This window comes from Raphanus sativus, chromosome 2, assembly GCF_000801105.2.
Source record: "Raphanus sativus cultivar WK10039 chromosome 2, ASM80110v3, whole genome shotgun sequence".
NCBI lineage: Eukaryota > Viridiplantae > Streptophyta > Magnoliopsida > Brassicales > Brassicaceae > Raphanus > Raphanus sativus.
The window spans coordinates 25041463-25057394 of NC_079512.1; the positions used below are offsets into that span (position 1 = coordinate 25041463).

At 36.4% G+C, this 15932-nt stretch overlaps 1 protein-coding gene and 1 non-coding gene across 2 annotated transcripts; one reads left to right on the top strand and one right to left on the bottom strand.

Moving 5' to 3' along the window:
* The first annotated feature begins 159 nt into the window (after positions 1-159).
* Positions 160-7235, top strand: LOC108841796 (E3 ubiquitin-protein ligase UPL4). Its single transcript, XM_018614553.2, has 17 exons — positions 160-361; positions 686-1372; positions 1453-1563; positions 1670-1786; positions 1884-2042; positions 2130-2291; positions 2444-2593; positions 2686-2807; positions 2909-3992; positions 4343-5527; positions 5612-5842; positions 5929-6033; positions 6124-6204; positions 6285-6353; positions 6444-6572; positions 6672-6755; positions 6884-7235. Exons 2-17 carry the CDS (start codon positions 728-730, stop codon positions 6947-6949), a joined length of 4500 nt encoding a protein of 1499 aa, XP_018470055.2. The 5' UTR covers positions 160-361; positions 686-727; the 3' UTR covers positions 6950-7235.
* A 307-nt stretch (positions 7236-7542) lies between these two features.
* On the bottom strand, positions 7543-9499 carry LOC108841748 (uncharacterized). Its single transcript, XR_008942572.1, has 2 exons — positions 8887-9499; positions 7543-8315 (listed from the first exon to the last, which is right to left on the bottom strand). It is a non-coding gene; the product is annotated as an uncharacterized LOC108841748 (transcript).
* Between the last annotated feature and the right edge of the window lie 6433 nt (positions 9500-15932).

Sequence of the window (15932 nt, forward strand, 5' to 3'; positions counted from 1 at the left end):
AAAGCTCACGTCCGTCAGATATCCTTTCAACCACTCTAAAACCGTCCGATTTAATCAGTTCTTTCCGCACATCCGGTGTACCGTGTGCACATCCGCAGCGGATAACTCCTTAAAAACATATTTTAATCAACAACCATCGTCTTAGCAGATAAGCAAGGAAGGTAATATACATAGAGAGAGAGAGAGATTATGTGATATTATTGTTTCTGGATAAAACCCTAAGATTCTCTCCTCTTTTTAATCCAATTTCTGAGAGAGAGAGTATTTAAGGTTCTCGATACCAATCAATCCAAAAGGCGTTGCCTTTTTTTTCCCTCACATAGATTGTTTCAATCCTCTGAAACTTGAAAGCTGTGATTACGTGAGTTTTTTTTTTCTTTTTAAATTCAATTTTTTGATTTTTTTTTTTCATTGCGATCATGATCTTCATTTAAAATCCGTTTGTGTTTGCTACTCCGATCATGATCATGATCTTTATGTTTTTTTGATCTCTTCAGTGAAGCCTCTCTGTGTAATTCACAGTGATAATGATCGTCTATGTCTGTTGTTGATCCCTGAGGATTAATTGTGTTCATTAATTTTGTTGTTATTTTCACTGATTTTGGGATATTGGTTGGACCTTTTGTTAGTAATTGGGAAAGCATAAAGACTTGAACTTTGATCCCCTTTGGTTGTGTTTGTGCAGGTTGAAGTTATATAATTTAATTTTGAGAAGATCAAAGTGATAATGGAGAACAGAGGACAGAAACGGATGGAGGTTGTGGAGGAGCCACCAGCTGATAAGAGAGCTTGCAACTCGCAGGACTTCAGGCCAAGCACATCTGGCGGCTCCTCTGTTCAGGCTCAAGCCAATGGCGCTGCGGCTTCAGGACATGGAGGAAATGGGGATGCTGACATGGATACTTCTTCCTCTGCTTCTCCTTCGAGTCGTTCAGACAGGGAGGAGGAGGACTCCGAGGACTATGGATCCTGCGATGATTCTGACGATGCAGATCCGAGGAGGAGGGTGCTTCAGCAGTATCAGAGGGGAAGATCATCTGGGGATCAGATGAAACTGAAGTCTCTCATGTCGAGATTGAGTGAGGAAAACGATCCTTCTTTGCAGTTAACTGGTCTTACGGAGTTGTGTGAAGTGTTGTCTTTCTGTACGGAAGACTCTCTGTCGAGCGTAATGGCTGATATCCTCTCTCGGGTGCTTGTTAAGTTGGCTAAGGATGAGAGCAATGGTGATATCATGCTGCTCGCAATCAGAGCGATTACTTACTTGTGTGATGTTTATCCGCGGTCTGTAGCGTTCCTTGTAAAACATGAGGCTATTCCTGCTCTCTGCCAAAGACTACTGGCGATTGAGTATCTGGACGTTGCTGAGCAGGTACGATATACTTTTCCTTACACCTCAAGATAGCTTTTTTTTTAATTAATGTTTCATACTAACTGTTGTCTTGTGGCCAGTGTCTGCAAGCACTTGAGAAAATATCCCGAGATCAGCCAGTAGCATGCTTGAATGCTGGAGCAATTATGGCAGTGCTTTCTTATATTGATTTCTTCTCAACAAGCATACAGGTTAACCATCTCAAGAATGACCTTGTTGCTATATCACAACTGTTTTATGTGACTTGGTTTAGCAAGAATGCGTGACTTTATAATTTGAACATCGCGTTTGCATCAGAGGGTCGCAGTTTCTACTGTGGTGAATATATGTAGGAAGCTTCCACCTGAGCCTCCCTCGCCTGTCATGGATGCTGTTCCGGTATTATGCAATCTTCTTCAATATGAAGACAGACAGGTCAGAATGATAACTCTGCTCTTGTCCTCTTTACTTTTTCTTAACTGAAATAAATGTTGTTCTGCGAAATATTGATACCATTGTGTTCTGTTTGCAGTTGGTCGAGAGTGTCGCTATTTGCTTAACAAAAATCGCAGATCAAGTTAGCCAGTCACCTGCAATGTTGGATCAACTATGTAGCCATGGACTAATCCACCAGTCCACACATCTTTTAAACTTGAACAGCCGCACCACCCTATCTCAACCTGTTTACAACGTACATGAGATCTATTCTTCTTTTCGATTACCGTCCTTAATATTCATTGCACAAGTATAACATCATTGGACTTTGGCTTTGTGGCAGGGCGTGATTGGATTGCTAAGAAAACTATCTTCTGGTTCAACTTTAGCTTTCAGGACATTGTATGAGCTTAACATTGGCTACAGACTAAAAGAAATTATATCCACCTATGACATTTCTCATTCAGTGTCGTCTACACAGCCCATCAATGCATGTTCCAACCAGGTTTGAGTTCTTCTCAAACATAACTCTTTTGTTCTTTTGTACTCAAACGGAGATATTTTCTTTCAAAATAGCCATTTATGAATGTAGCTTTTGGTAGAAGGAATGCAATGATTATGATTTTAATGTTGGTTGTGAAACCTACTTACTATCAGGTGCATGAAGTCTTGAAGCTGGTAATTGAGCTTCTTCCAGCTTCACCTGTAGAGGGCAATTCGCTGGCATTAGAAAAGGAAAGTTTTCTTGTCGATCAGCCTAATCTCTTGCAACAATTTGGAGCAGACGTGCTTCCTGTTCTGATTCAGGTTATTTCCGAACTGTCAATTTTATTCTCTGTACATATGAATCTTATGGTTATTCTCTTTTAAGAGTGATGTATCTTGTGAGTTCTTTGTAGGTACTAAAATCTGGAGCTAGCGTGTATGTTTCTTATGGTTGCTTATCAGCAATTTACAAGCTGACTTGCTTAAGTAAGTCAGACGATTTTGTCGAGTTACTGAACAATGCTAACATTTCAAGGTACATTAGCTTTGTAATTTGTTATTTACTTTGTTATCTGTTCAGAATTCCTTAACCCGCTTGTTTTCTAGCTAACGATATTGCGTTTCATGATGCTGTAGTGTTTTGGCGGGCATTTTGTCAAGGAAAGATCATCATGTGGTCGTTGTTGCACTGCAGATTGCTGAAGTACTTCTTGACAAATACAGAGATGCTTTTTTGAATTCCTTCATAAAGGAGGGTGTTTTTTTTGCAATTGCAGCATTCCTAAATTCTGACAGGGGGCAACAGAATCCAGTATCTGATATCATTCAAGGATCTGTTCCAAAAGAGATTGTGAAATGCTTGTGCCAGGCTTTTGAAGGATCGGTTTCCTCTTCTTCACAAACCTGCAAGGTTGGAAATGATTCTGTCTACATTCTCGCAACACGTATCAAGGAGAGTTTCTTTGGACCTGAGGTATTCGACTCTCAGAAAGGCTTGACGGATGTCCTCCAGAACCTCAAGAACCTGTCGGTTGAACTTAACGATTTGATGACTGTACCTATCGATGCTCGTGTCCTGCACGGTGAGAAGTTCATCTCAATATGGAATCAGATAATGGAAAGGCTGAATGGAAGGGAATCTGTGTCCACTTTTGAATTTATAGAGAGTGGAGTTGTAAAGGCACTGGCAAGTTATCTGTCTAATGGACTCTACGAAAGGAAACTTGGCAAAGGTGATCCTGAATGTGATAGTTTACCACTTGTTGGTAACAGATTTGAAGTTTTCACAAGATTACTATGGTCTGATGGCGAGGCAACTTCATCCGTGTTAATACAGAAGCTCCAAAATTCTTTATCTTCTTTAGAAAGCTACCCAGTTGTCCTAAGCCAGTTTTTGAAGCAAAAGAACACATTCGCGGCTGTTCCGAGTAGACGTTGCATAAGTTATCCAGTCCTAAGAGTTCGTTTTGCTAAAGCAGAGGGGGAGACTTGTCTGCGTGATTACTGCCAAGATTTTGTCACCGTTGACCCACTTTGCTACTTGGGTGCTGTCGAGCAATACATGTTGTCTAAAGTGAATTTGGAAACTTTAAATTCCGTCAAAGCAAAAGATCAGGCTATAGAATGTCAATCTTCCCAACTGCAGTCAACTTCGATAGCTTGTCAAGGTGAAAGCTCAAGCCATATGGAGATTGACAGTCCTAATGCTTCTCAGTTGCAGGTAGTTTCTAGTCTTTAGCCTTATGAAACTACCAGCATGTGCAAGTTTTCTTTTATCTTCTGGTTTTGCTTTGAGTAGGAGGGATTCAAACGTTTCCAGTATAAATTTAGGTGATGTATTAGAACAGAACTCTTTTCTTTCCACCTGATATTCTAAGTGGTGAAAGTTTTCAAGATGGAATGAGAGTAATGGTTTTGATTATTACTCTTAGCTGCACCACCATTACTCTTTACTTCTGCATCATAAACGTACTTTACTTTCATGGTTTCCACAAGTAGCAGTATTCTGAATTAAGGTGAGTATATTGTAGTAACTTCGTCTTTTGTGTTTGGATAATTTTGCATGTCCAGGGATCTCAAGAGGAGGAAGACCAAGATCGCCTTACAGATCCAGGAGAAGAAAAGTCTTCCTCATCTAATGGAGAGGATGTGCGACCTCGACTTTTGTTTCGGCTGGAAGGACTTGAACTAGACTCGTCTTTGACTGTTTACCAGGCAATTCTCTTGCACAAACTAAAATCATCAAATGAGACTACCAACGATTCAAAGCTGAGTGGACACCACACCATCACTTATGAAAGGGTTCCACAGCTTGCAGAGTCTCATGAAAATCTGTTTCCTCTCGGATCTATGGACAATGACGAGTATCACCCGTTTTTATCCTACTTGTTTGCCCATCAACTTGGTTTGCGCCACAAAGGGACAAGTCCTCCTGCGTATGCCATATTGTTTCTGCTTAAGAGTCTGGAGGGCATGAACAGATTTCTCTTTCACCTGATTTCTCATGAAAGGATTAATGCTTTTGGGGAAGGTAGGCTGGAGAGTTTGGATGATCTAAGGGTGCAGGTTCGTCCGGTGCCATATGCTGAATTTGTTAGCTCTAAGCTTACAGAGAAGTTAGAGCAGCAGCTGCGTGACTCCTTTGCTGTGTCAACCTGCGGTCTACCACCGTGGTTTAATGAGCTAATGGATTCATGCCCCTTTCTGTTTAGTTTCGAAGTCAAATCTAAATACTTCCGACTTGCAGCATTTGGTTCACAGCAGCAAGTCCATAATCAGCCACAGCACCTTAGTAGTTCAAATGTTCATGGTGAAGGGCGCTCAGTAACGGGTAGTTTACCTCGTAAAAAGTTTTTAGCTTGCCGTGACAAGATTCTAGAGTCCGCTGCAAAAATGATGGAGTTACACGGCACCCAGAAGGTGGCCATTGAGGTTGAGTACAGTGAAGAAGTCGGAACTGGCCTTGGGCCGACGCTGGAGTTCTACACACTTGTCAGTAGAGCATTTCAAAATCCCGATCTTGGTATGTGGAGAAGTGATCGTAGTTCCTTGGCTGGAAAACCAATGGAAGACCCGGGAAGTTTGGTGCCTCCTTCAGGACTCTTTCCACGCCCTTGGTCAGCCGCATCAGCTGCTTTTCCAGGTGTGCTGCAGAAATTTGTCCTCTTAGGGACAGTAGTAGCCAAGGCTCTACAAGATGGACGAGTGTTAGACATTCCTTTCTCCAAAACCTTCTATAAACTAATTCTCGGACAGGTAAACTGAGTTCTCATCTTACATATGAATCTCTTTCTGACTTTTGTAACAATCTCAACGGAGCAAGTTTTTTTTTTCTTCTAGGAGTTGAGTTCATTTGACATCCACTTCGTTGACCCTGAACTTTGTAAAACACTGGTGGAATTGCAAGCTCTTGCACGTAGGAAAAAGGTTATCTCAGAATCACAAAGTGATGTCCGAGCAGCCAAGTGTGATTTAAGTTTCCGTGGAACAAAGATTGAGGACCTTTGCCTTGACTTTTCCCTGCCTGGGTACAGGGGCTATGTTCTCGCTCCCCAGTTTGCTAGTGATATGGTACGTTTTGTGAACAAGCCTCTTTTTTTTTTTTTTAAGTTTCCTGCACATAGTGGAATATTGATATCTACTCCTTTTCGTTCTAGGTAAATTTGGATAACCTCGAGGAGTATGTAAAGGCTATTGTCAATGCAACAGTATGTAACGGGATCCAAAAACAAGTGGAAGCGTTTCGGTCTGGATTTAACAAAGTACGTAGAGCCTTCTTTTTAACTACTTTTCTTTCCTCTAGAGGTTACGAGGTTGCTTAAATCATTCATTTTGTTATTACACGCTTTCAGGTTTTCCCTATTGAATATCTTAAGATATTCAATGAAGAAGAACTGGAAACTTTATTGTGTGGAGAACGAGATCTCTTTAATGTAAGAAAAAACCTTCAGGTTTTGTGGTTTTGGGTACCGCTTTTCATCAACTGAGAAGCTAAAGTCTTTTCCTTTTGCAGATGAATGAAGTCTTGGATCACATCAAGTTTGATCATGGTTATACTTCTAGCAGCCCGCCAGTTGAAAATGTTTGTGGATCACACACTCAATCCAACGTATTTTCTTTCTTTCGTTTTGTTTTTGTTGGATCTAACTAAATGGTTCAATTGTCTTTATAGTTGTTGGAGATTCTGCATGAGTTTGACAAGGAGAAACAGCGAGCTTTTCTGCAATTTGTAACAGGATGTCCTCGGCTACCCCCTGGCGGTTTGGCGTCTCTCAATCCCAAACTTACAATTGTCCGCAAGGTCCAACACTGACTGAATGCTTCTCTATGTTTTCTCACATTCTATATAATCTCATCTCCCTTCTTTTTAACCCTTGTTTCATTTGGTTTTTACATACAGCACGGTAGCGACTCATCAGAAACCGACCTGCCTAGTGTGATGACATGCGCCAATTATCTGAAACTTCCACCTTACTCTTCCAAAGTGACATCTCTCTTCATCTTTGTTTAACCACTCTTTTTCATACTACCCTTGTTTCTCTCTAGACAACCTCAGGATTGATTTCACTGTGTTGTGTTTCTGCTTTTTGTTATTGTCTGTGTGTATTACAGGAAAAGATGAAGGAGAAGCTAATCTATGCAATAACTGAAGGACAAGGTTCCTTCCACCTCTCTTGAATTAGCACCATGTAAAAAATTAGCAGAAGCGGTAGGAGATGATAGAAGAGTGGATTGTTAGAAGACAACAAAAGGATGCTCTTCCTTCACATTGCCTTTAATGTTCTCTCTTTTTTTTTTTTTAGGATTTTGTACAAAAGAATTCTAATCAGTAGAAAGTAGAAAGACAAAAAAAAAACTATTTTTTCTTTTGGACGTGATGTGTACATAAAAACTCTTAACTATTCTCAAAGATATATATAAATAAAAAAAAAATCAAAAGAAATAAAGAGAATAGTAATCCATCTTTCACATGGCTGTTTCCTTCAACCATAGATTGCATGTACCCCATTCAAAATGCATTGTATACCACAAGTTCATGTGATACAATACCATTAGTTTTGTTCCTATCTCATTATGAGACTTGCATGTCTATCTTATTAAATATAGAAATACATTCATTAGATTAGTTGCAATGTCATTTCGGTTTAATAATTATCTTTCCCCTTTATCTACTTATTATTTGTCCTCTATCTGCTTCCCTTACCAATGCGACCTTTTCTTTTTCTTGCCAATAGACAAGGTTTTTTCCCCAAAATAAGCCTTGTATCAAATTAACAAATTAATATGTCATTCACAAGATACCACAAATCAATACTCAAAACCTTATTATAATAGCTAGTTGCATCGTCGAGTTACTTGTAAAATAAACACAATTATTCAATTTTGGGAACCACACTATTACATATAAATACTAGTGACACTGATACTGATGAGTCACTTAATTTGGCAAGGCAACAACTGATTTGACAAGCCACTTGGTATCTCCGAAAGTAGTTGGGAAGACAAACACGACCCCATTTGAGATAGACCCAACCCAACATGCACGGCCTTCAGATTTGTCCTCAAACGCTAAACTCACGTCAAGTACTCCAGCATCTGCCTCCTCCAAATCCCCAACACAATCACAATCGCTAATCACTTCATCTTTCGCATGAATCTCTACCTTCATACCATCACGTTTAGTAGTACTATTTTCGCCACCACCTTGTTCCTTGACGAACAAGAATACATCTGCACTCGCTGTTTTGCGATCGGTAACGGCTTTTTTCATGCAGGCTGGTGACATTTTCGAGCATGTTTTGGCACGGAAAACAAGGGGTTCACCGCTGTCGAGAACCGAGGCTGACCTAGGAAGCTCATTGAGGAAATTGTCTCTTTTGACTGGTGGAAGGTAGAAGATAGGTTTGAGTGTGGTCTGAGAATGAGCTAAAGAGCTTTGGAATTGAGCCCATTTGGTCAAGAAATTTGTCTCAAGGAGGAGATCAGCTATTAGGATGCTGCAGCTTATCCCAATTGAGTATCCCCCACTCTCAAAATTAGTAACCTATCAACAAAGCATCAAAGAAAAACAACCTCATAACAACATCAATATTGCAAGTTCAAGAATCTTAGGTTAATAACATATTTCATTACAATAAAGATTTTGCTACAATATAGACTTACAATAACATATTGTTCTCATCATGAGACAATATTGGACTTAGAATTCTGAAGTTTTAATTAAAATACCTACCAATATATATATATATATATATATATATATATATACTTGGGCTTTATTATTTTTCAGATACTCCCATGAGAACCTCTCAATAAAATTGCTTTTAGAATATGAAAATATTTCAAATGGTTTATATCCATTATAAAAGAGAAAAATGCATAAATGTGAGAATAGTCTCTCAAATGAGATACCCAAAAAATTAAGAAACTTATTTACACATATCACAATATAATTAATTTAAATTTTCTTTTTTTGTATAGATTTTAATTAGACAATTAATAAACATGTCACCATTGAGGATGCTTTTTATTTCAGTTAATATAAATTATAGAAATATATTTATTTCATTATAGACCAAAAAAAAAGAAAGAAAAAAAGGTTAAACTTTAGCTACCTGAACATAGAACAATGGAGAGAACTGAGGATCAACTTCATCAATGTCTCTCCAGAAGACAGTCTCCACTTCAGCTCTCCTTTTGTCCCTTTTCACCATTTCAAAAACTCCGCCAAACTCGCCGGAAACCTAGCCTCAATCAGCCTAACGCCACTGTCGTTGGCCACCACCTCCAGACCATCTTCCTCTCCCGTCGTCGTCCTCCTCCGCCGCAGTCTACCACAAACCATTGGCTGCTCGGTCAAGGCTCTCCCTAACGACTCCTTTATCCACCCGGCTACTAACCACCCTCTCTCACCACTATCACCTGCATGCTTGTAATACGTAACTATGTTCAGTGTTCGCCGGAATATTCCAGCTCCGACGGGATCTCCGACGGATATGGAGCGGACTTCACGGTGTTGGGTGACTTCCACCGGCATGACGCTCTGTACTCCGGCAATCATTGATTTGGAGACTATGGTTTCCATGTTTAGCTCTAGTTTGTGAAGTTTGCTTTAGATCGTTCTCTGCAACTTATAGAAACATAAAGTTACTAACGATTATAAAACAAATTAAAAAATAAAATATAAGAGATGTGCTTTGATTATATTTCATCAAGGAAAATTGAAAACCAACGGTAAGATGAATATGGTAAAATCTATACTATTAAAGCAGAATCCCTCATAGGATTCTGCCCCTGCTTTTTCAATATATTTACAACCAAATGCCATTGCTTTTTTTTTTTTGAAAAATAATTGTCGACCCCAATTATTCGACCAATCAAAATGAAGTGTTTACATGACCGATCTATAAGAATAACCATTAAACCGAAACAAATTAGGCCCATTTCCGAGTAAGCCCATGCATTTTTAAAACCATCAGAATGGATGTTCATCCCATCGAAATCTTGATAATCAACCATATACCCTGAAATAAAAAAGATTCAGGGTTAAAACTCTGAACAATAATTCCAAACTATTAAAACGCCATCCACTAAATATAATGTATATTTCACAGAAGTCAATGTTCAAATTATTTTTGAGTTCATTTCACCTCTTATTTCAAATTTTCGTTTATGAAAATGTAATATATACTCTGAACCGTGTTGACACTTTAATCAACCCAAAAATATGAAAATCGGATTGAACCAAAGGTATTACAAAGTAATCACAATTTATCAATTAAAGTAAATATGAATAAAGTTCTGTAAAATATTTTAAAATATATACATTTATCTCTTAAACAACAACTAATTTACATATCGTTTGGATACCAAATATGTTCTAAGTATATTCTTTAACTCATTACGTAATCTCCGTATTCAATTTAAAAATCTATATTATGGCAACTATTCATAATTTTAACAACATAATATTCCCTATTCAATACCTATAATAAATGTAAAAAATATTGAGAAGGAAGATCTATACAATTAAGCTACAATCACGGTTTAAAGAATTCAATCTAATCATATTGCGCGAGTAAAAAAAAAATTGCGAGTGCAGCTACAATCACGGTTTAAAAAATCGCAGAATATTTTGGGATTTCAAATTGGTAACTGAATTTTCCTAATATTAGAAATTAATGATATCGATAATATAATGCACAAAATCTCGTGAGATACAATCTATAGATCTTCCTACAAGTTTCTCCAAAAAACCTAAACAAATTCCCTATAACCTCTTCCTATTATAAATAGCAACGCCTCTACTAATCAAGCCCACACAGTCAAACAAACCAATGGCTTCTAAAATTAAACTCCTAACATTGAGTGCTTCTAACGAAAAAGTCACCGGCATTAACGACTTGAAGCCATGGAGATACACTTGGTTTGTTCATGTGACGGTTCTATCAGGGGAAACCATGTAATTTAAAGCGTGTGATACAAAATACATGCCTCATGAAAGAAATCATACCTGGAAGTAAGGGACGACTTTTTTGCTTCCATTAGTGTATTATTTCCAGAGGTGGAGTTCGTCGTCATCGGTTCAATGAACTTAGTAGAAATATGTAAGTGCCCTTGCTTCCTCTCCATCGTTTTGACTTTTTGAGTTTTCTCATGTTCTTCTCAGATCGGCCGAATCACTAACAAGAAGAAAAGGCTACAAATAAACGAGGATTTATAATGAGTTTCTCGAGCATGTTTATATAAGAAAAGACCAAATTAATATGTAACGACATTTTGTATATCATTTTTTTGAACTTTGACTGACTACAGTATATATAAGAAAATATTAAATAAACGAGAAGGAATATATACCTGACAAGGTATACTTCAATAGGTGCCATTGTACTTCTAAGAATGATCATGTTTCTCCCTTGAGGGTGATCCAACTCCTGTCATCAGAAACATATTGTTCTCGATTGATTAATACTTCTGAACATAAACATATGCTGATTCTATTTCTTTTTGTGTTGATTTATCGATACAAATAAAAGTCAGGTTCCAAATATATAACTTCTTATGTTACAAAATTAAAAAAAACATTCGTAATAGCATAACCTTATTGTTTAAAGAAGCATTCGAAAAACAGTGACCAACGTTTTGCTGGATCAAACTCAACAAGACCTCTCAAAAAGCCAACCAGAGCTAACTGGATCTGAGTGTCTATGATAATTCATGAATACCTTTGATATTTAGTTTCGTTTGTTTTGCCCCCACCGCTTCATCTTCACTTGATTTTGGTGTCAAATTCATCTGATTAAACACCAACATGTGTTATGAACATCAGATTTTGGGATGCATGTCAAAAATATTATAACATCTATTTATTAGATAAACAAAAAAAAATCAGAAATAACGCCAAAACAAACCTATACATTTCATGTTATGCGTTTTGTCATTCGATACCCTTGGATTCTTCGGGGATCTAAAGAGCTTACAATCTACAAAACCGTTTCTCGGATCTCTTTTCTGATTATAAAAATAAACTATTCATCTTCTGCATGTTTGAATCTGTCCAATAAAAACTCAATTAGGACACAAAATAAATGGAACAAGAAAATTTATTACAAGCTTTGTGATTCAGTACCTGCGATTCGAAAGTCTTGAAAAACAGATTTTTGTTCTTGAACCAGGTGCTTGCTATTCACATTAAACGTAAGAAAAGAGGTCACGAGCATCTTGGTTTCTCCTGGGATTAAATGAACCATCGCACATCTCAAAGAAACTTCGAGAGAGACGATTGTTTTTTTTTGTTCAACAAGAGAATTGGTTTTACTTTCCTTTTCTGTATTGATTATCTAATTTTGGGCTGGGTTAACTTCAAACAGGTCACCATATGCTTATCGAAACCCATTTTTATAAATGTATCTTTTCTATTTGCCTAAATATTGACATGCATCCATTTTATGTAACCCACAACATTATTTGTGTATTAATTAAAATTTAAAAATAAATATTAGATTCACAATTTCTTTTGTCTTTTTAGTTTCATCAGATATTAAAATATGCACTGTAGATATAATAGTCTAAAATCTATACAATAGAATTCTACCATTGGATTTTAGAGTTATTCACAAGAAAATGTCATTACCTTTTTAATTTTTTTATAATTAATTCACCTGCCATATTAATAATTAATCATAAATCACATTTTTTTTCTCAATTATAGTAAAACATTATTTAATATAACTTTCTAACTTTTCTATCTTCTAAAGTAAATTTGTCTGCCATAATTTCAAATGAACAGAAGCCACGTATTTTGAGAACAATATTTAATAACATTCTACTTCTTGATACCATATATTTAGATGATTTAAATGTCACTTTAAAAAAATCCTAAACCACAAAAATATGATTTTGAACTACACAAACCTTAAACCCAAACATGTGTACAAACCCTCAATTGTATAAACATAAAGGATGAGTAATGATTTAAACTTAGGCTTATTAATAAAATATAATGTCAGATTACATATATTAACTTAGTGTTATATGAAACATACAAATAATTATTAAAATTTGAAAAATTAAAGTGGTATATTATTTTAGGGCAAATCTCTAAAATAGCACATTTTAAGTTTTTGTCACAAAAATAGTACTCAAAAAATAAAATGACCACAGTAGTACCTTTTGGTTTTGAAAAATTTAATATTTATTTTTTATTTTTAAAATTTGAACACATTTCTAAAATTCAACCCCTTAACTCTAAATCCTAAGTCTTAGATTAATTAACCCAAGGGTTATAAATGCATATTTACACTTCAATAAAACTTATTTTGGTCATTTTCCTTCTTTTGATGCTATTTTTGTGAGAAAAACTTGGTTTAGTGTTATTTTTGTCTTTTTCTCATTATTTATCATCCTAAACATACATATAAAACAATAACTACACACATACCAAACACACATTATATAATTTTGTTAAATATATATTGTTATAAATATATAATTTAAAAAGAGCCGATCCCGCGCTTTGAAAGCGCGGGTCAAAATCTAGTACATATTTAAATTGAGACGACTTGCATTTATTGAAACTGTCTACATGTTTACTTTATTCACTTTCTTCTTCTGAGTTTGCTTAAAAAGTAAACATGGAGTTATAATGATCATTGACCTTAGTCAAGATTTACAGTTGAGTGGAGTAGTATAGAGGAGTGTAAGTAGTAACATTTAATTTATCAAACCATAATAATGGTTGTAAACATGCAGTTAATGAATGGACCTCTGGTATTCAATACGGCTATGAAAACTAACACAAAATTACGTTATACATTATTTATGCAATTATTTTAGCCGACATACTATTTTAGTTAATATATTCTCAACTTTTCACGCACGCCTCGGATTTCATGTGCTTCAGAAAGATGTTCGATCCATACAATTCGAAAAGATAAGATAGAAAATGTCGAATTTGTTATAGTAATACGTTTAGTAGGTTTGAGTTAATTAAGAACGAATCACGCATGCAGTCATTATCGTATCATAAAGTTTAGAATGTAGACACTTCCATAAGAAAAATAATGCTCAGCGTCCACCTAACTATTTGTGTCATTGTGAGACTGCCCCGCTAAAATTTGAACCTCATGCTTTCCGTGTGTAGAGTGTCCTTATAATCTAATTTCGTGGATACCCACAATAAATCATCACATTAGCAACAACCACTACTTTGTCCTTCCAGCACATAGCAATCGCGACATTGTTAGTCATTAATTGCATAGTAACTCACTACTCTTTGCACGAGCTGCTTCCTGCTTGAGGTGGTCACTTCTCCCACAACTACGACAAGGTCTCATCAGTCTCAATTGTGTTCAAGCGGAATGATGTCCAACAACTCTCGTTCGAACCAAGAATACAATCTATCTCTCAAAACCATAGTTTTGATTCTCACTTGTCACAGAATCTTTCACCGCAGTGAGTCCCGGGTTAGTTGTTGCATCAGCTGCTGCAAGTTGTACTTGGTCACATACTAACTTTAAGACTAATGTTCTTAAATGGTTTATTTTTATGTTATTTCAAATCTTCAGAGCATTTTACTAAGTTATACCACGTTGCTAACAAAAGCTTGTGAGATGTAATAAATATCTAAATTTATATTTTTCAAGAGAATATGCCAATTAAATATATATTGATACTTAAAACCATCTTTTATAGAAAAATGAGTCTAAGTAATATTTTGAAAACACAATTAGATTTTAGAGTAATTTCAAGTCAATACTCCCACAAACCCCTAAAATTTCAATAAAATATAGTAATAAATTATATAATATTTTGGTAAATATGTTAAGATTTATTATCAATTTATAATTGATAATTTAAACAAGAAAAAGTCAAAACTGTATTTGGAAAAAAATGAAAAAACATACTGCTTAGATTTTAGAGTAATTTGTAGTCAATAGCCCACAAGAACCTGTTATTTTTAAAAAGACACATATTTTATTAGACTTAAATATATTATTTTCATTGACATGAAAAACAATTAACGCGACGAGAGACTAGCGAAAAGAAAAGACCTTCTCTCCCGACTCCAACTCTCGCGGCGGCGCTGTTACTCCGATTGACCGGCGCGTGGTGGCTCCAATAACGCCACCGCCGGTCTATTTCGCTTTCTCTCCTTTAGATTGTTGTTTGTGTAGCCATTATCTTTGGTTTTTCGGTTCGTAACTTCACTTCCGTTTTGGGAGAGAATCGCTCATCTCAAATCAACTTGGGCTTTCTAATTTGGTTGGGGTTTTGCTACAAAAGTACCGGATCTATCGATTTACGGTGTAGTTTAATTACAAAGGCGTTTGTTTTCGAACCCCAATCTAGATCTGTTTTGTCTGATTGATGTTGTGGTTCTTCTTTGCCTCTGGGATGGCCTCTTCTTTGCAGGTGTAGACTGTCTGTGTGGAGTCTTCTGTGGCTTCCATCTAATCCACTCTTATGCCGTTCCTGGCCCGTGCTCGTCTTCCGAATTAGGTAGGTCTCGCCCCTAGCTGTTTGTTCAAATCTTGTGGAGATTTGTTGTTTTGTGGCTTCATACCTAGGCTTTCAATGGTCGATGAAGACCCAGCCGCTTCCGGGAGTTCTCGTCTGAATCCGTGATTGATTCTAACTTGCCGGTTTATGAAGCTTTGTTACTTAGTTCTTGAGGTGATTCTTCGTTGTGCTAGGAGGAGGTGGTTTAGCGGTGGTCTGGCCGAGGGCATTCCCGTTAAACAGCTGCCATAGATTCTCTAAAAGCCAGTCATCCCTACTGTTGTTGTTAGGCTTTTTTTTTTGAGGTTTGGAAGTTTAGTTGCTTGTGTTAAGAGTGTAGTTTGCTTTGTTCTTGTTTGCTGCCCCGTAGTGGGTTCAAGTGTCCGGAGATATCTCTGTCTTCTGCCGGTTTAGCTAACCACGGAGAATCCATTTATCCGTTGGTGTTGTATTGATCCTTTGGTTTAATAAAATATGTTGATGGGAAAAAAATATATTATTTTCATTTCATAAAAAATGCCATTTGATGGATTAAGAAAGTGATAAAATATACTAATATACCTTTATTTAATGTTTAATTATTTAAATAGAAAATAATTTAAACAAACATATGTTTGTTAGTCTAAAAATAAGAAATAAATTATATATGAAAAACTGCATT

Coding starts and splice junctions, on each gene's coding strand:
- LOC108841796 (XM_018614553.2), top strand. CDS start 728: ATGGAGAACAGAGGACAGAAACGGATGGAGGTTGTGGAGGAGCCACCA. Junction 6,034..6,123: donor TTCGGTCTGGATTTAACAAA/GTACGTAGAGCC, acceptor ACACGCTTTCAG/GTTTTCCCTATTGAATATCT. Junction 6,205..6,284: donor GAGAACGAGATCTCTTTAAT/GTAAGAAAAAAC, acceptor TTCCTTTTGCAG/ATGAATGAAGTCTTGGATCA.